This window comes from Macaca mulatta, chromosome 17 (assembly GCF_049350105.2).
Source record: "Macaca mulatta isolate MMU2019108-1 chromosome 17, T2T-MMU8v2.0, whole genome shotgun sequence".
NCBI classification, from domain to species: Eukaryota; Metazoa; Chordata; class Mammalia; order Primates; family Cercopithecidae; genus Macaca; species Macaca mulatta.
In genome coordinates this window covers 15,280,154-15,301,595 of record NC_133422.1, presented here as the reverse complement: position 1 = coordinate 15,301,595, position 21,442 = coordinate 15,280,154, and the positions used below count along the sequence as shown (strand labels likewise).

Genomic DNA, 21,442 nt, shown 5'->3' with positions numbered 1-21,442 from the left:
CCAGCTCCTTCTTGTATGTCTGGTAGAATTTGGCTGTGAATCCGTCTGGTCCTGGACTTTTTTTGGTTGGTAGGCTATTAATTATTGCCTCAATTTCAGAGCCTGTTATTGGTCTATTCAGGGATTCAACTTCTTCCTGGTTTAGTCTTGGGAGGGTGTAAGTGTCCAGGAATTTATCCATTTCGTCTAGATTTTCTAATTTATTTGCATAGAGGTGTTTATAGTATTCTCTGATGGTAGTTTGTATTTCTGTGGGGTCGGTGGTGATATCCCCTTTATCATTTTTTATTGCATCTATTTGATTCTTTCTCTTTTCTTCTTTATTAGTCTTGCTAGCAGTCTATCAATTTTGTTGATCTTTTCAAAAAAGTAGCTCCTGGGTTCATTGATTTTTTGAAGGGTTTCTGTGTCTCTCCTTCAGTTCTGCTCTGATCTTAGTTTTTTCTTGCCTTCTGCTAGCTTTTGAATGTGTTTACTCATGCTTCTCTAGTTCTTTTAGTTGTGATGTTAGGGTGTCAATTTTAGATCTTTCCTGCTTTCTCTTCTGAGTATTTAGTGCTATAAATTTTCCTCTACACACTGCTTTAAATGTGTCCCAGAGATTCTGGTATGTTGTGTCTTTGTTCTCATTGGTTTCAAATAACATTTTTATTTCTGCCTTCATTTTGTTATGTACCCAGTAGCCATTCAGGAGCAGGTTGTTCAGTTTCCATGTAGTTGAGCGGTTTTGAGGGAGTTTCTTAATCCTGAGTTCTAGTTTGATTGCACTGTGGTCTAAGAGACAGTTTGTTATAATTTCTGTTCTTTTACATTTTCTGAGGGGTGCTTTATTTTCAACTATGTGGTCAACTTTGGAATAAGTGCAATGTGGTGCTGAGAAGAATGTATATTCTGTTGAGTTGGGGTGGAGAGTTCTGTAGATGTCTATTAGGTTCTTGGTGCAAAGCTGAGTTCAATTCCTGGATATCCTTTTTAACTTTCTGTCTCATTGATCTGTCTAATGTTGACAGTGGGGTGTTAAAGTCTCCCATTATTATTGTGTGGGAGTCTAAGTCTCTTCATAGGTCTCTAAGGACTTGCTTTATGAATGTGGGTGCTCCTGTAATGGGTGCATATATATTTAGGATAGTTATCTCTTCTTGTTGAATCGATCCGTTTACCATTATGTAATGGCCTTGTCTCTTTTGATCTTTGTTTGTTTAAAGTCTGTTTTATCAGAGACTAGGATTGCAACCCCTGCCTTTTTTTGTTTTCCATTTGCTTGGTAGATTTTCCTCCATCCCTTTTTATTGAGCCTATGTGTGTCTCTGCACATGAGATGGGTCTTCTGAATATAGCACATGGATAGGTTTTGACACTTTATCCAATTTGCCAGTCTCTGTCTTTTAATTGCAGCATTTAGCCAATTTACATTTAAGGTTAATATTGTTATGTGTGAGTTTGATCCTGTCATTATGATATTAGCTGGTTATTTTGCTTGTTAGTTGATGTAGTTTCTTCCTAGCATCGATGGTCTTTACAATTTGGCATGTTTTTGCAGTGGTTGGTACTGGTTGTTCCTTTCCATGTTTAGTGCTTCCATCAGGAGCTCTTGTAGGGTAGGCCTGCTGGTGACAAAATCTCTCAGCATTTGCTGGTCTGTAAAGGATTTTATTTCTCCCTCACTTATGAAGCTTAGTTTGGCTGGATATGAAATTCTGGGTTTAAAATTCTTTTCTTTAAGAATGTTGAATACTGGCTCCCACTCTCTTGTAGCTTGTAGAGTTTCTGCCAAGAGATCTGCTCTTAGTCTGATGGGCTTCCCTTTGTGGGTAACCTGACCTTTCTCTCTGGCTGTCCTTAACATTTTTCCCTTCATTTCAACTTTAGTGAATCTGACAATTATGTGTCTTGGAGTTGCTCTTCTCGAGGAGTATCTTTCTGGCGTTCTCTGTATTTCCTGAATTTGAATGTTGGCCTGCCTTGCTAGGTTGGGGAAGTTCTCCTGGATAATATCCTGCAGAGTGTTTTCCAACTTGGTTCCATTTCTCCCCGTCATTTTCTAGTACACCAATCAGACGTAGGTTTGGTCTTTTCACATAGTCCCATATTTCTTGGAGGCTTTGTTTATTTTTACTCTTTTTTCTCTAAACTTCTCTTCTCTCTTCATTTCATTCATTTGATCTTCAATCACTGATACCCTTTCTTCCAATTGATCGAATCAGCTACTGAAGCTTGTGCATGTGTCACGTAGTTCTTGTGCCATGGCTTTCAGCTCCACCAGGTCATTTAAGGACTTCTCTACATTGTTTATTCTATTTAGCCATTTGTCTAATCTTTTTTCAAGGTTTTTAGCTTCTCTGCAATGGGTTCGAACTTGCTCTTTTAGCTCGGAGAAGTCTGATCGTTTGAAGCCTTGTTCTCTCAACTCGTCAAAGTCATTCTCCATCCAGCTTTGTTCCGATGTTGGCGAGGAGCTGCATTCCTTTGGAGGGGGAGAGGTGCTCTGATTTTTAGAATTTTCAGATTTTCTGCTCTATTTTTTCCCCATCTTTGTGGTTTTATCTATCATAAGTCTACCAAAGACCAAAGTCTTTGATAATGGTGATGTACAGATGGGGTTTTGGTGTGGATGTCCTTTCTGTTTGTTAGTTTTCCTTCTAACAGTCCGGACCCTCAGCTGCCGGTCTATTGGAGTTTGCTAGAGGTCCACTCCGGACCCTGTTTGCCTGGGTATCAGTGGAGGCTGCAGAACAGCGAATATTGCTGAACAGCGAAATGTTGCTACCTGATTGTTCCTCTGGAAGCTTCATCTCAGAGGGGTACCTGGCCATGTGAGGTGTCAGTCTGCCCCTACTGAGGGGTGCCTCCCAGTTAGGCTACTCAGGGGTCAGGGACTCACTTAAGGAGGCAGTCTGTCCATTCTCAGATCTCAAACTCCATGCTGAGAGAACCACTACTCTCTTCATAGTTGTCAGACAGGGACATTTAAGTCTGCAGAGGCTTCTGCTGCCTTTTGTTTGGCTATGCCCCGCCCCCAGAGGTGAAGTCTACAGAGACAGGCAGGCCTTCTAGAGGGGCGGTGGGCTCCACCCAGTTCGAGCTTCCAGGCTTGTTTGTTTACCTACTCAAGCCTCAGCAATGGCAGGAGCCCCTCCCCCAGCCTCACTGCCACCTTGCAGTTCGATCTCAGACTGCTGTGATAGCAATGAGCAAGGCTCTGTGGGCGTGGGACCCTCTGAGCCAGGCTCAGGATATAATCTCCTGGTGTGCCGTTTGCTAAGACTGTTGGAAAAGTGCAGTATTAGGGTGGAAGTGACCCGATTTTCCAGGTGCCGTTTGTCACAGCTTCCCTTGGCTAGGAAAGGGAATTCCCTGACCCCTTGCACTTCCTCGCCCTGCTTCGGCTCATGCTCGGTGGGCTGCACCCACTGTCTGACAAGCCCTAGTGAGATGAACCTGGTACCTCAGTTGGAAATGCAGAAATCACCTGTCTTCAGCATTGCTCATGCAGAAGAGCTCTAGACTGGAGCTGTTCCTATTCAGTCATCTTGGAACCAGCCATAATAGCCCTTAATTAAATTTAAAAATATTTATGTCTATAGTTATTTACCCTGTTCTATATATTAGAGAGGCAACATAGTGAATCAATAAATAATTGATTGTAGTTAAATAATTTTGTCTTTTTTGTTATAAAATTAAATGACAAAGAAACAATGAGGTAGGAGGTTAAATAAAGTCTTGTCAATTTTTTATCTTGCCACTTACTGTGCAGAAAGAAAAGAAGATACAGTTTACACATTTAAAAGCTAAATCTAGTTCAAAATCAAATGACTATCTACGAATGGAACATTAGCTATCAATAATTAAAATATAACAACTTTTCTAAAACTGAAGCCTGACATTAAGACTCTTTACGATAAACAGTATTGACTGATCATTGGTATCTGTTTATTTTGTTCTTTTCAGAATCGTTTTTATATACAAACCCATTTGGCATTTTGAAACGGGATTTTTAGTACAATACTTACATTGGAAAAATGTAAAGAAATACTTGATCACTAAGCTATTAGTGTCATAATGCTCTTAATCACTTTCTTTACCCTCTACTTGCATATCTAGAGGCAGAAGCAATTGCGTTAAGCCTAGATAAACCAATTCCCAATCCATAGCTCTGCCCTGGGGATCTGCAAGGAAGGAAATAAAGAGTGATATTTAAACTAGAGAGGATATCTCTTAGATGGATAATATTTCCCTCATTCTAATTTCTATTTTGTCCCATGAGTATTAGATGGTACAGAATTCTTTCTCTAGCAGGTTTGGGGTAAAGCTTCTCTGAAATTTATGAAAAAAAGAAAGTAGACTACTGAATTTAACTGTGAGGAGACAATATTTCTCCTGAATTTTAACATTTAAGAATATTAAATACCCATGTCTTCTTCTAGACCGGAGCAAAAATATTTATTTCCCATCCCTTTTTTTCATTACCTCAAAAATCTGCTTTTGGGATTAAAAAATTCTCTAAATAGAGTTGCATATATTCAAGTAGATAATCAGAAAGCCATATTGTCACTTCTGTAGTGTCTATGCCATCTTCTTTTCATAATTTAACTGCAGTTGTAGCTACTACAACTTCAATAATTCAACTGTTTTAAGCAGAGACAATATAGTTGTCTTTGATGTTTATTTTGAGGGGCTTAAATTATTCCAGTACTTGACTGTTTCTGGATGTATAAGACAGGAGATTATTTCTAGCTCTCACAGCTCTCCACATGGGTTACTACAATATACTTCAAACTTCTTCTGTAATCCAATCTGTCTGGCGCCCTGCTTGTGGGACAGACTTGTCAAGCCATCCTGTCCACATTGCCATTCTCTATTTCAAAGCTGCCACTGCTCCTCCCAGCATAACCTATGTGACTCAGGCCTTTCAAACCTCCATCCCACCTTTCCCCACTGTTTCTCAGGACTTCCTGATATAAATCCTTAGTTTCCCTAGCACAGACACTTCATAGCCCTTAGGCACACAGCAGCTGGTGTGACCTCAGAGCTTTTGCTTTCTTTCTCTCTAGCTTGAAAGCATTGTCTTCCTGCTTTTTGAAGACCTACCCATCCTTCTTACTCAAGTTCAGTGTTTGCTTCCTGTGTTCTCAGCTCTCACTTGTTATTTTCTATGAATTTCTATCCAACACTTTTCATCAGTATCCTCCTGTTACTTAATAGAGTAAGATAACACATGCAAATTTACTTGTGAAATCATTTTACGACAAACTGCGAGGTACTGTACAAATGAATGGGATGATTGTCAATTAGCACTTCATTGTTTCCAAAGTTAATAGTATATCCTCAATTAGAATATAAGCCTTTTGAATACAGGGACTTTATCTAATTCTTATCTTGCATTTCCCATAACTCTTAACCTATCATTGGATAATAATTATTTAATAAATATTTATAGGTTTATTAATTAAAGCAGTGGAAAAGATGTGATGGTCACAAAAGGAAGGAATAAAAGAAATGTCAGGAATGAGGGTGGGGCTGGGGAAGAAGCTCATTCATTCACTCAGCAACTATTGATTGGCCATCTGCTTTGTGACAGACCCTCTTCTAGACTGTAAGATTATAGCAGTGAACAAAAAAACCCAAAGTCCCTGCAAGAGAGTTGACATTGTAGTGGGAGGAGACCAACAAAAACTAAGATAATTAGTAAGATACACGGTGTGTCCGCAGGTGACAAGTGCGAAGGAAACAGAAAAGCAGGATGGGGAGTAAGGAGTACATGTAGTGGCGGGAGGATTACTGATTTAGGGGAGGAGGTCAGGGAAGGCTTCCCTGAGTTTGTGACAATTAAGGACCCTGATGAAGAAATGAAGTGTAAAGACATCTGGGAGAAGAGCATTTCAGACAGAGGGAACATTCATTCGTTCAACATGGAGCACCTGTTATGTGCCAGGCAGTGTTCTAGGCCCCAGGATACTGTGATAAACAAGACAAAACCTCTGATTTCTGGGAGTAGATCCCACTGAAATGCAAATAAAGAAGGTGAATATAGTCTAATCTCCCTCCTGCTCCAAATTACTGACCACCTACCGTATGTCAGACATTAGCCTTGGAGGACACACAGATGAATAAGCATTCGACGTCCTGAAAAAGATTAGAGTCTAGTGGAGGATACACATGTTCTCTGGCTATTTCCGCTGCTTAGAATTTCTGCTAAAGGGCCAAGTTGACAATAGGAACTAAACACGCATGCTTTCGTTCTAGCAGAACTCTCTAAAATGTTCTTCCCAGATGGATTTATCTATCTCTGCTGCTGTAGCCATCACTACTCTGCACGCTCATTCCCAACCCTTCACCTGCCTCTGTAAGACCAGAGAAACCTGAGGGAAAACGGCCACTGGTAGTAACTCCCAGGGAGATAACAGGCTCAAATTTTAAACTACACCCAGAATCAATAATTTCTTACTACTTTTTTACTGCTACCCCCGGTCCAAGCCACCATCATCTCTCACAATACCTTCTAGCAGATCTTCCTGATTCTACCCTTGCAGAATCATTCATTCCCAACACTGCGGCCAGAGTGATCCTTTCAAAACATAAGGAAGATCAGTCACTCTTCTGCTGAAAACATTGCAAGGACTTTACATTTTACTCATGGTAAAAAGGCAAAGTACTTACAATGGCCTTCAAGACCCTGTGTGATGCTCCCCAACTGTTACTTGGTCCTCTTTTCCTACTGTGTGCCTACTTGCCCACCCTTTCCTGGCCCACCGGCCTCCTTGCCAAGCACATCCCTGCCACTAGCCCTTTGTTCTAATGTTCCCTTTGCCCACAATGCTCTTTCCCTAAGAGAGTCACTTGGTTCCCTCCCTCTGCTCTTCCAGGCCTACCTCTAATCTCCCTTCATAGGGAGGCTGTCCTGACCGCTCTCCCCTGCAGGTACTCATGGTCCCCTTTTCTTGCAGTGTTATTTGCTACCACCGATCACCTTCTAACATACTAGAGTTTCACTTTTAAAAAATTGTCTATTGCCTGTCTCCTTTCGATCAAAAGTAAGCTCCAGGAGGGTAGAGATCCTTGCAAACACATAAAACATCACCCGGAACACTCAACAGATATCTGTTCAATAAATACTATCAGTGTTTACTGGGACTGTTTGTTTATTTTGTCTGTGTCCCTATCTAGAGGGAACCTTCTGAAGCCACTCACTGAGTTGCTTATCCTTGTGTTCCCAGAGCCCAGAGCAGGATGAAATGAGTCATAGCCCCTTCATAACTATGGAATGAACGAAGGAATTTCTCTACTCTAGCTTCACTTAGAGTAGGATCCATGGCCATTCTTTGTATTTTCCATAATGCCTTGCTCATAACTAGCTCTCAGTAAAGACTTATGGAATGAACAAGTCCTCAATTTAAGAAATAAGGAGGACACTGCAATTCTAAGAGATAAGGTGTCTTATTTCCAAGTGTCATGGTGTGTTGTAAGCTGCACCTGACAGTGATGACTTGAGCAAACCTTGAGAATGACGCTGTATGGCAGACACACCTGAATGCAGTTGAGAGTCTCAAGCTAGGGAATTGGGGTGGCCAACCTGGAGATCCATTCCTTATCTGTGAGGAATATCTGAGCCCCCTCTGGCCCATCTCAAGGAACACAGGCCATAATGGCAATCAAGGCCCTTTGTTTTGAGTTAAATGAAGGTTGCCAGACAGAGGTTGTTGTGGTTGGGTGGGAGAGTGTTAAGTAAAAATGTGATATAAAGGGCTTTTTGACAAGTGATTGCAGTTCTGCTGTCCAGTCTGCTGCCACCGAGCCATATGGGTCTCCTGTCCAGCCTGCTACCATTGGACTTTCCCCAATAGGTAAGTTCCCAGTAAAACTATGTCATGCTCGTGGCTCTGGGTCTCTTCTTTGGCCTCTAGAACCTGGTGCCATCCCTGTTGAAGTTAATAGGGGTTCAGCACAACACATGGCTAACAGGTGTTCCAGAGATGGCACTCAAACACAAGATGTCTATCTTGATATTTTGAATTCCTATATAAGACTTCCAAAAATTCTTATGTTATTTGCTCAAAATTCTTTTTTAAGCCGGGGTTTTTAAAAGTAGATTATACCCCAAATGCAAATTTTTACATTTGCATTTGGGGTATAATCTACTTAAAAAAAAACCCGGCTTAAAAAGGAAACATTTTCTTTGAAATACAGACATTCTGTAAAGGCTATAATACAATACGAGCAGAGCCACACTGGAGCTTGGCTTGCCCTGCCTCAGTTGCTGTGCATGCTCTGCTGACTGCAGACAGCCTGCACGTGGCCCAGCAGCACCAGGAATCTGCTGGGCTGAGGGCTAGAGGAGATTATCAATGCACATCCATGAAAGGGCCATTTTCTAAAACAAATTTTTAAAAGGGTAGATTATGATGGATGAACCCAGCATTAGGGTAATGTTATCAGAGATACTTTCTATTTCTGTCCTTTGTCAGAAGGTCAGATTATAATCAGGTTAGAACTAAACACAATGCTTTATTAATGTTTCATGAGTAAGTCAGTCGTAATAAACCTAGCTTCATGTGGATAAATTAGACCAATTCTTGATGTATAAACTTAATGACCTTAGAATTCATTGAAATGTCTACTAAAAGTATCTGTATGACTTTTCTAGATTTTCTAGTGAGAGTAAATTTTGTATTTCACAGCTCTTCAGTGAAACATAATTCTTGGCACTGTATTTACAAAACAAACAATTCTAACCAATTGTATATATGTTATTGTCCAAAACTTAAACAACAAAGTACTGCTTCATTTTTAAAAAATAAAAAAATGAAATTAGGTTGTAGACATGTAAAGTCTGCTACAAATGCATCAAATACCTGCTGTTCAATTGCTGGCATGCAATAATAAAGCTGGGCATTTAATCATCAATGATATCACTTTTTATAATATTTTGTCATCTTTGCCTTGAATTTCTTAATGACAGTTTGAAAGAAGAAGGAGGGAATACTCATAGATACAGAATACTAATCCATACAAAGAAATGGAAGTTTTTTTACCGCTGTGAATGTCATTTCTTTGGAATATATGACATTTTCATTTTATACTTTAGGCTCATTACAAAGAACTCTTTCAAATAACTGAAGATAATCCTAGTCAAAATTATAAATATACTAGAGCACATTTTCTCTAAACCTATTTCATAAGAACTAAATCCTGTATGAATTACCCAGCCAATATAAAGTTAGAAACTTTTAAAGTTACAAAACAACATAAAAAATAAAGCCTATATTAAAGGAATTTATGGAAAATTTAAATACCTGATATTTTATATTAGTGCCTAGACTTTGTATATTACATAAATACTCATCAAATAAACATTCCTTCAGCAAGTATGAACATATGTAGATAACTGGTTAAACTTTTTAGTTTTACCAGAGATATCTCACATTATTTCTGCAAGAGATCAGTATGATCATTTCCTAGCAGTAGGATAAGAAAACCGACCAGGAGTTGGAGCAACAGAAACTATGAAAAAGGTGCTATGAGGGAAAACTTCACGTTGAAGCAGCACAGGAGACACTGAGAGAGGAGCGGCTGCAGAGTCAGGCAGCCACATTTCGCCAGACGTCTCTGCATAGCACTGATGCTTAAGACAGTTCTCAGAGGCAGCAGCGTGGGCTTGTCCTTTGGCTCTAATTCTGAAGCAACTAAGAATGGCTGCTATAGGTGTTGTGGATACAGCTTTTTGTTGATACACAAGGTAGCTTTCCCTTTCTATTCTGTAGGCTCCCTTCAAGGAAAACCCAGAAGCACAACACAGAAACAATGAGCACTTTTCAAGTAAGGCACTCCTACATGTGATCCATTTCACCCGGCACTGCTTCCAGGTGATGCAGAGAACAAAGACTGGGGCAGTTTAATTATCCTGAAAATGCAGAATTTTGTATAAAGCCTTTAGCTCCATGCAATAAAGGTTCAGTTCACAAGTCTTACCAGATTCATTAATTCCTATGATGAAATGACAGGAATTTGGTTTAGAATACAGGGAAACTGCAGTGCCTTGCTTCTTTCATTCCTTCATGAACACAAGTTGGAACTTACTACTTACTATTAAAATGGACTATTCATTTCTGAGAATGTTTTATATTTCCAGAGATGCATAATATGTATCCTTCATATATTAGTTGTAAAACTTAATTCTTTTGAATATGCGAGAGTAAATATTTGAGGAACAGCGGCTTCACTGAGCAATTCTTACAGTTCCTAGTGCGTTGCACACAGCTGGCTGGATTAATGTGTAATTTACAGGGATGCTACACAGTGAGGCTTATTTTAAAGAAGCACACTTTGATTAAAGTCTGCTTATCAGCACTTCAGATGTTAAAAAGACAAGTTATAACAGGTAAGAAGTTTACATAAACAGAAGTCAGTTCTTAAACTGGTCATGTTAGTGTCAGGAGTAAATTATTTGCTATATTTAATTATGCGTAATATAAGTACTCCGAGCAATTATAAATTTTAAAAATTGTTACTCACAATTTGTATTCATGTGTTTTATTCTCTCTTACAGAAAGAGGGAAAACCTACTTCAGAGTTTAAATTGTCTTTATAGTATAATATCATTTTTTCAGGCTATTCCTTTCAATGAATGATCTGTTAATTCTCTAAAACCCAAATGACATGAAACCATCTGGTGAGAATCAGGTTTTTTAAAGAGACTTTTTAAAAGAAAACCTGTGTATTGATCACATGTATACTGAGATAGACCAGAGTGTCACTGATGAAAACTGAATTTTAAATCTGGGTCACAATTAGGTGTTTGGAGGCCATCCAAGCACAGATACATACAGTTTGCAAATAACAAACAAGATATTCCAAAGTTTCTTTATAATTTGGTGATTGAAATATATATTGCAGTAGAAATGGTATTATTCTACTATGGTTTTGTTCGCAAGTCAATCTATAAATTATATTTAATTCAAACTACAGGTGGAATTTTGCAGACTTTAAGATGGAACTAGGGGACAGTACATTCAGAGTTCCAACTTGTGACATCAAGCATGGTTAGTTAGAAAAGCACTTGGGTTCAGACTTTCCATGAACCACTTTTCCTTCCTAGGTCTCAGTCTCCTCATTCAAATAAAGGTGTATTACAGCTCTAAAATCCCATGACTACAAAGCTTAGAAAGTAAATAAATATCATTTCTTCCATTTGGAAAACTGAAGGAGGACACCCTTCCTCTCATGCCAGATGGGCAGAGGGAGCTGGTATTTCCTCAGCTGTAAGTCGAGGGCTTCCTGGCAGTGAAAGGAAGCCTTACGGGTGAGGGTGGAGGGTAAAAGATACAAAAACAGGGACTACAGACAGTCAGGTCCTAAAAGCTGCTGGAGCTGGACCATGATACTAATCCTGGATCAATTCTCATCTCTTCCCATCTTCTGCTCACCCTATGGGACTGGCTTCTGATTTCCTTCTCTTCTCCTGTCTCCTCTCCTTCTCCACAGCTCCTCTTGCCACCACCACTTACCTATCCTGGAGACTGTGAATAAGAAACTGACACCTTGATAAGTTGGTGGTATTTGGCATGTAAATTTACCTCAATGGGGACGAGTGTGGTAGCTCAGGCCTGTAATCCCAGCACTTTGGGAGGCTGAGGCAGGCGGATCACCTGAGGTCAGGAGTTCGAGGCCGGGCTGGCCAACATGGTGAGACCCAGTCTCTATTAAAAATACAAAAAATTAGCCAGGCGTGGTGGTGCATGCCTATAATCCCAGCTACTTGGAAGGCTGAGGCAGGAGAATCACTTGAACCCAGGAGGCAGAGGTCGCAGTGAGCTGAGATCATGCCACTGCACTCCAGCCAGAGCAACAGAGTAAGACTCCGTCTCAGGAAAAAAAAAAAACCTCAATGGATTTCAGGTTAATACTTCTTCAGCTAATTTTTTTTTTTTTTTTTTTTTTTTTTTTTTTTTTTTAAAGACAGGGTCTTATTCTGCCACCCAGGCTGGAGTGCAATGGTGTGATCTTAGCTCACTCTCCGGAGACCTGGGCTCAAGTGATTCTCCCACTCAGCCTCCTGAGTAACTGGGACTATGTACCACCACGCCTGGTTAATTTTTCTTTTTTTTTGGTATTTTTAGTAGAGATGAGGTTTCACCATGTTGCCCAGGCTGGTCCTTGAACTCCTGGTCTCAAGTGATCGATCTATCTTGGCCTCCGAAAGTGATTTTTTAAGGATTAAAACAATGATGCACCGGAAGTTCTAGCACAGTACCTGGCACAGAATACACACTCAAATGGCACATGCTATAAGCACTATCATTGCCATTATGATATCCTGGTCAAGCTTCCTATCGGGATGACTCAGGACTATCATTAGTGTATGGGGTAAGGTGGCTAAAATTAGGGTATCCATTCTGATTTGCAGCAGTTGTCAGCAGTAAGTCTTGGAATGAGGAAAGAGGAGAAAGAATGCAAGCAGCTACCCTAGGGTTGAAGAGTGCCTTAGGCCAGCCAGATAGCTGTTTGCATGGAAGAAGAAGTGTTAACCTGGTGCTGCCTGTAGTAACATTAATTTACTAAGGATAGTTTTGTCACTTCATCTTTCGCTATACAACTTCCAAATCAGCAGTGGCCAGTGAAACTTGAGGTAGAAGCTAAAGTCACTCCCTATCAGAGCTACAAAATTCACATTTCCTCTAGGGCCTCACTGAGCACTTGACTGATTCTTAAGCCTTACAGTGAGGCCTTGATACAATGAATTATCTGGTTTTGTAGTCTAGAAGAGATTGTAAACAACCAGTTTTCATCAGTATGGCTGAGGGCTACTAAAGGGAACTGTGCTGATAGCTGAGAATCTGAAGAAGTAGGAAATAATAGATATGGAATGATATCACTTCATGGAATAACAATGGGTTCTCAGGATGGTAAACTCAATTTTTTTAAGTAAAAAATTAAGTGTCATTCTTTGTGTAAAAGAGCAGGGAGCAAAGTAGTTATAAATTTTAGAAAGGTAACCATAATACAAGGAACCAAAACTACTCAACAACAAGGAAACAAATCATCCTATTAAAAATGGGCAAAGGATTTAAATAAAAATTTCTCAAAAGAAGACATACAAATGGCTGATGGACATATGAAAAAATGTTCAACATCTCTAATCATCAGAAAAATGCAAGTTAAAGCCACAGTGAGATATCACCTTATACCTGTTAGATTGGCTATTATAAAAAAGATGAAAGGTAAGTGTTGGCAAAGATGTAGAGAGAAGGGGAACAGCTACACTGTTAGGAGTGGCATAAATTAGTAAAGCCATTTTGGAAAACAATTTGGAGATTCCTCAAAAAAACTAAAAATAGGCCTGACTCAGTGGCTCATGCCTGTAATCTCAGCATTTTGGGAGGCCGAGATGGGAGGATTACTTGAGCCCAAGAGTTTGAGACTCTTCCATCTCTATAACAAATTTAAAAATTAGCTGGGTGTGGTGGCATGTGCCTGTGGTCCCAGCTACTTGGGAGGCTGAGGTGGGAGGATCACTTGAGCCCAGGAGTTCAAGGCTGCAGTGGTCACTGACTGCGCCACTGCACTTCAGTTGGGGCAAGAGTGAGACCCTGTCTCAAAACAAACAAGCAAGCAAACAAACAAAAAGAACTAAAAATAGAATTACCATACAATCCAGCCATCCCACTAGGTATTTTCCCAAAGGAACTGAAATCAATATGCTAAAGGAATATTTGCATTCCCATGTTCCCTGCAGCATTATTCATAATAGCCAGGATATGGAAACAACCTAAGTGTCCACCAACGAATGAATGGATTTTAAAAATATGGTATACATAAACAACGACATAATATTGAGCTTTAAAAAACAACAGGAAATTCTGTCATTTGTGGCAACATGGATGAACCTGGAGGATATTATGTTAAATAAAACAGGCCAGGCACAGAGACACAAATAATGTATGATCTCACTTACGTATGGAATCTAAAAAAGTCAAACTCATAGAAGTAGAGAGTAGAATGGTAGTTACCAGAGGCTGATGGGAGATATGGATAGGGAAAGGGGAAATGTTGGTCACTGGGTGCAGTTACAGTTAGGAGGAATAAACTCTGGTGTTCCATTGCACAGCAAAGTGCAATAATCAATCTATCTATCTATCTATCTATCTATCTATCTATCTATCTATCTATCTATCTAATCTATCTGTCAATATAGCTAAAAGAGAGGATTTTAAATGTTCTCACCACAAAGAAATGATAAATATTTGAGGTGATGGATATGCTAACTATTCTGATTTGTATACATATGTCAAAACATCACAGTATACCCCATAAATATAAACAATTATTAATTGTCAATTAAAAATAAAACAAAACTTAAAAGATAACCATAATGCTTCAAAAAAGTTCTCACTTAGGAAAACCTAGAAACTTCATTTATCTGAAAAGTTTATTTAGTTGGATTGCATTACCACCCAACACACTAGTTGAATGTAGCATTTTCTGCAGATACAGGTAGGTCTTGCTTGTTTAGCTTATACCAACATTAAATATTTGATGGTTTCTCATCAATAATAATAATTAGTTTTTCCTATATTCAAAAAATTTGGGGTATCATACTGCCTAGGGGATTTGTCTTTAAAAGCAAGACTAACTTTTCTATTTCATTTAGGCACATCAGTAATAAAATTATTAATTCTGGGGGCATACAAACTTCTTTGACTATGAAGGACACAAATTCTGTGTCTATAATGAATCACTAAATGTTTTATTAAAATAAATCTAAAAATGTTTTAGCATTCAATAAACACATGAAGAGATGCTCAATATCATTAGTCACTAGGGAATACATGTTAAAATTGTAGGCCGGGTGCGGTGGCTCATGCCTGTAATCCCAGCACTTTGGGAGGCCGAGGTGGGCGGATCACGAGGTCAGGAGATAGAGACCACCCTGGCTAACATGGTGAAACCCTGTCTCTACTAAAAATACAAAAAATTAGCCAGGCATGGTGGCGGGCGCCTATAGTCCCAGCTACTCAGGAGGCTGAGGCAGGAGAATGGCGTGAACCTGGAGTTTGCAGTGAGCCGAGATTGCGCTACTGCACTCCAGCCTGGGCGATAGAATGAGACTACGTCTCCAAAAAAAAAAAAAAAAAAAAAAAGTAAAGAGATATTACCTCACATTCACTAGAATGGATGTAATTAAAAAAACAAAACAAAACAAAACAGGTAATAACAAGTGGGAGTCAGGATATTGAGGAATTGGAACTTTCATACATTGCTGGGGAATGCAAGGTCATTTTGAGAAACAGCTGGGCAGTTTCTTAAAAAGTTAAACATACATTTACCACATGACCTAGCAATTCTACTCCTAGGTCTATACCCCAAATAAATAAAAATGTATGTTCACATAGAAACTTGTATATGACTGTTCATAGCAGCATTACTCAAAATTGCCAAAAAGTAGAAACAAATCAAATGTTCATCGACTGATAAATGGGTTAACAAAATGTGATATTCCACACAATGTGGTACTATTACGTAAAAAGTGGAGCAAAGTACCAATAATACCAATACATGCTACAACATGGGTGAATCTCAAAAACTACTCAAAGAAGTCAAACCCAAAGACCACATATTGTATAATTCCTTTTATATGAAATACACAGAAAAGGCAAATCTTTGGAGATAAAAAGTTGATTAGCAGTTGCTTGGGCTGGAGGTGGGCAGGGGATCTTTCTGGGGTGGTGAAAACATTCTAAGATTAGACTATGGCAATGGTCATATAACTGTTAAAATGTACTAGAAATCATTAAAATTGTACACTGAAAACAAGTGAATTTTATGATATATAACTTACATTTTAATAAAGCCATTAAAAATGTTTTGGCATCATCTAAGTGACAGCAAGAAAGTGATTTTGTTACATGTATCAGTGCTCGTTTCTTTTTTATGGTTAACTAGTACTTCATAATATGGAGTTACCATACTTTATTTTAGTTTGTTTATCCATTTACCAGGTGAGAAATATTTGGGTAGTTTCCAGTTTTTGACGAAAGCAAATAAAGCCATTATAAACATTAATGTACTCATAAGAATATAAGTTTTCATTTTTGGGGGGCTAAAACCAAGGAGTAGGGTTGCTGGATTATATGGTTGGTGTGTGTTTATAAGAAACTACCAAACTTTTCTACCAGCAGGATATGTGAATTTCAGCTATGGTGCATCTCTACCAGGGCTTGGGACGTCAGAGGCTTTTTTTCTCCCCTTTTAATTTTTAAAGTCATTCTAATGTGTAATGGTAGCTTACTGTGGTTTCAATTTGATTAATTTTAATTTGTGGATTAATTTTTGATATGAGGCATCTTTTCATGTATTTATTCGCCATCAATATATCTTCTTTGCTGAAGATTCTTTTGCCCCTCCTTTAAAAAATTAATTCTCTTAATTATTTATTTTTGAGTGCTCTTTTAATTTTCTTACAGCAGTGATCAAAGAAGCTAAGTTTTAATAAAGTCCAGCGTATCAGTGTTTTCTTTTATGGGTTGTGCTTTTGTTGTCATATGTAAAACATCTTTGCTAACATAAGGTCACAAAGATTTCCTCCTATATGTTTCTTTTAGATGTTTTATAGTTTTAGGTTTCAAACTTCGGTCCATGATCTATTTTGAGTTAATTTTTTTATATGGTACGATGTAAGGACTGAAACCCTCCCCTTCCTTTTTTTGGATATAGATATCCAACTCTTCTAGCACCAATTTTTCCAGCACCATTTGTTGAGTGCCAATTTATCTTTATTTTGTTTTATTTTTTTGAGAGAGGGTATTGCTCTGGTGGAGTGCAGTGGCGCAATCTTGGCTGGAATGCAGTGGCGTGATCTTGGCTCATTGCAGCTTTGACCTCCTAGGCTCAAACGATCCTCCCACCTCAGCCTCCTGAGTAGCTGGAATCACAGACACCGTGCCACCACACTTGGCTAATTTTTGTATTTTTTTGTAGGGACAAGGTTTCACCAATTTATCTTTAAAGCCCGTTTTGCCATGTCTATTAATCAGGTAAAGCAAGGAACACAGCAGAACAGCTAAGAAGACAGCATGAGCTATGAGCAGAGAGGACAATAAAAGGAGGAAAAACTGTGGAGACCAATTTCTATAGCGAACAAATTATTTTTCAGCGGACGAATCTGGAGGCATTTGACCAATCACTTAGTCCACTGTTTCCTACGTCTGCATTTGGAAGCATCAGTGCAGACCTACTCCTAAGAAGAGATATCACTGAGGACCTTTACTTCCACCTCTCTTTGTTATGACTTCGGCTCATTTACAGAGCAGGCAGCTTCTCACCAAGACCACTGACTAGCTGTGTGCCTATTTCAAAACAGCATTCTGCCCAGGCTTTCTCTATTTGGAGAAGTATTTACATGTATTATAATTGAGTACTAGTTAAAATACTTAGTTAGGCTTGTTCTCACTGAAATTTGCTATTGGTAATGCAAGATAAAGGAGTTGTTGCAAAAACTGAAAGGTGACATTCACACTATCTCTCTAACGAGCTATCTCTCTAATGGCTTCTTTTCAATACGAAAAAGTCTCTGCTTAAATAACTATAATGAGAAACTGATCTTAGATAACTGCTTTCAAAAACGCTAATGCCAAATGCCCTACGCTTTTCGCAACACAATTTCGTTAATTTAGGCCTCTACTAGAAACTTAAGACGAGATGGTTTAGATCGTATACATGAGATCCCATTTCCCCAATTTTTAAAAACATATGTCCTTTCCCTGTATCATAGTAAATCTTCCCACATCCTAAAACTTTCTTCTCAAGCTTTTAGTCTTTTATTAAGAAGGCAAATCCCTTTCCTAAAGTTATCTTTACACTGAGTGGAATGGGCACCACTTAAAACAGTACTCTCCTAGCAGGAAATGTGGCCTCGTCCTGGGACTGGGAAACAACAGTGGCCTCCTGCTCATCCAGTCTGCATCACTGCATGTTTAGAGGTCTAAAAAATGTCATATACATTTCCTGGTACATTATCAGTAAACATTAGCAAATTAATAAATGTGAAAGGTCCAGTGGATAATAAAGATAACTACTCTATTTTTCTTTAATGCATATTTAAGCTTGGTATACTTGCAATCTTTTATCTGTGAATGATCTGCATTAACCATGTTCATAATGTTAAAGGAAATGAATAAGTTCTCGACTGACAATTATTAACCTAAAAGTAGAGATCCAATAATCTCAAAGAATTTCACAAAGAAGAGATAATATCAGACGTAGCTGGCATATTGGAAAGAGTATGGCTTGAGAGTTAAAACTTTCCTGTACTTGAATCTGGGTTCTGCCATGGATAAATTATGAAACATGTCTGGCCTTCATATTTCTTATCTGTAAAATAAAAGTTAAAATAACTCAAGTGCCAGCCAGGCATGGTGGCTCACATCTGTAATCCCAGCACTTTGGGAGGCCGAGGCGGGCGGATCACGAGGTCAGGAGATTGAGACCTTCCTGGCTAACAATGTGAAACCCTGTCTCTACCAAAAATACAAAAAAAAAAAAAAACAACAAAAAAAAAGAAATTTGGTGGGCGTGGTGGCAGGTGCCTGTAGTCCCAGCTACTCGAGGCTGAGGCAGGAGAACGACTTGAACCCGGGAGGTGGAGCTTGCAGTAAGCCAAGATCGTGCCACTGCACTCCAGCCTGGGCAACAGAGCAAGACTCTGTCTCAAAAAAAAAAAAAAAAAAAAAATCAAGTGCCTTGCTTAATGCCTGACAGGTAAGAGGCACTTATTATCAGCACCCATATGAGAATTCTGTTCAATAGCATGATAAACAAAAGCATTGCTCCAACAACTATTGGCCACTTTGCTTGCCTGAGTGAAGGATTCATTCAGTTTGACTAGTTTGTACTTAATAGACTATATGCTAACAGCAATGAGATTATTGCACCTCTATAATTCATTAATTCATTCATTTACTCAGAAATATTTACTGAACAACTAGTATGTGCCAGGCAGGGTTCTGAGCTCTGGAGCTACAGTGGAATGATGTGCCTGAGAGATACTGATATACAGTGAGCTTGTAGGGTTGCATATGGAGAGCTGGTATCCTGACATTGATATTTATAGATAACATTCAAGTATGTAAGAATAATGTGGTGATGAAATACCAATTATAAAAAGAAACAGAAATTTTCAGAAGTATATATTAGTAAAATATAAGTCATTCACGTTAAAAATATAAATTGAAGAAATAAGCTATTGTTCAAGGGAACAGTATGAAATAACTGCATATATCTGAAAGTGCCAATTTAACAGATTGAGAAGAGAAAGAGATTGGCAGTAAGACTTATGCAAAACATGAAATTTTCTTAAAAAAAAATAAAGAAGTGGGGAGACCAGATTGCAGATTATCTAGATGACGCTTTTAAGCATACGTATATTACATCAGCAACTTTCTAAAATAAAGTACATTAAAAGTAAAATATTTCTTAGAGACAGAAAATATGGCTCTAAAATACAAGAAAATGTGTGACTGACAGTAAAGTCCAAAAGAAAAGTGACAAAAAAACGAGATGGGGGAGGAGAACCCCGTATTTTATGATTCTGTTTATATGAAATATCTAGAATAGGCAAACCTATGGAGATATAAAGTAGATTTATGTTTGCCTTGGGCTAGCTGGGGGGAATGGGGAAATCAGGAAAAATCGGGGAAGATGTTCAAAGGTATGGGATTCTCTATGAGGTGATAAAAATACTCTTAAATTGATTGTAGTGATGATTGCACAACTTTGTGAATGTACTAATATACATGATTATTTTTTTCACTTTAAATGATGAATGATTTGCATAGGATATGAATTATATTTCAATTAAGCTATTTAAAAAAAGAGGATTAAGGAATATGTGAATTCCCTCACAATGTGTGGACCTTATTTGAATTTTGATTCAAATAAATAAGCTGTAAAAACAAAATAAAATATATTTATCAGACAGTTGGAAAAACTTGAGAGTGAATGAAACAGGGTTAAAAATATATTTGGCGTCATTGGTTTTATTGATGTAATTCAATAGTACACCTGAGAGGCTGTTCTGTAAAGTGGTTTATTGTCATGTACTATAACCATGTTGGGATTAAAATCTCCTTAAATATGTGTAAAATATACTAAAACCCATCAAATTCCCATATGTGAACATTCTATTTATACATTTCTCATTTGGACACTCAGATATCTGCAATATAGCTTAAAATAATGATGTTTTCTTTTGGGAGGCCCAGGTAGGATGATTTCTTGATCCCTGGAGTTCAAGATTAGTGAGATCCCATCTTACAAAAAAATTTTTTTTTTTTTAAATTAACTTGGCGTGGTGGCATTTGCCTATAACCCCAGCTACTCAAGAGGCTGAGGTGGGAGGACTGCTTGAGCCCAGGAGTTTGAGGCTTTAGTGAGCTATGAAATTGCACCACTTCACTCCAGTCTTGGCAACAGGGTGAAACACTGTCTCCAAAACAAAACAAAAAAAGATGTTTTCCATTTCAGAATTTTTATACCCTAAGGTAAGTTTCACAATATAAACATCCCACATATAAATATGTTCTAAATAAATTTTTTCTGTTTTGAGTGTTTTTATAAGTAAAAAAGTGTTCAGATTTAGTCAGTAGACAAAACTAAGAAATAGGCATTTATTTTAAGCACTTTAGAATACATTATATTAGTCAACAGATGCTCATCTGATTGCCTTCTCCTAAGGGAGCAAACATAACTGAATTACCATTGCTTTATTAGCCCTCATGAAAGGAAAATCCACTCTACAATAAGGAATGCTGTCAAGACAACAGTAAAATGTTCTCCTTTTCACTTAAAATTTTAACCTTGTATTTATAGATGTTAAGTGGCAACTGGTAATATTACAGTAAAGAACAGGACAAAACAAAACTACGGAATATGTTAGCTTACTGACGACTGCTCAAGCAAAAGCAAAATCTCTCTTACCATCCTGTTGATCCGCACAAAGTCTTCAGGTTTTTTTGCCCAAGGGGGAAGATCTACATCATTTACCACTACTTCATCTTCTCTGACTCCAAGATTATATCCATTACTGTTGACAAACATCTCTGGTAGGTAGTAGAACTCTGGAATTAGTTCCTATCAGGAATAAAAATGAAGCATATTCAACAAACCACTTTATAAAAAAGTTGAGTAAAAACTATTAACTTATAACTTATTAACTATAAATGGAATAAAATAATTTCTTAAAACCAATATTTTATGAATTTATTCTATTCTATTCATTTAATTTTATTTAAAGAGCTGAGAAGATAAAGCATTTCTTGTGAACAATTCACTTGAAAATTTATGTTTATGATAGATGATATTTTAAAATGTTACCCATTTTCAATTTTATCCTCCCATAAATTAATGAAGAGAAATGAGTATTCAAATTAACAACAGTTCATAATAGCATTAG

At 38.1% G+C, this 21,442-nt stretch overlaps 1 protein-coding gene across 9 annotated transcripts in view; it reads right to left on the bottom strand.

Annotated features, from left to right (window-relative positions):
- NBEA (neurobeachin) overlaps nucleotides 1-21,442 on the bottom strand; it is a 742,365-nt gene that overhangs the window by 62,620 nt on the left and 658,303 nt on the right. For all 9 annotated transcript variants that reach the window (XM_028837519.2, XM_028837523.2, XM_028837524.2 and 6 more), the window contains one exon: nucleotides 20,968-21,120. In XM_028837519.2, the coding sequence (XP_028693352.1) occupies nucleotides 20,968-21,120 (153 nt within the window). The remainder of the gene's footprint in view (nucleotides 1-20,967; nucleotides 21,121-21,442) is intronic.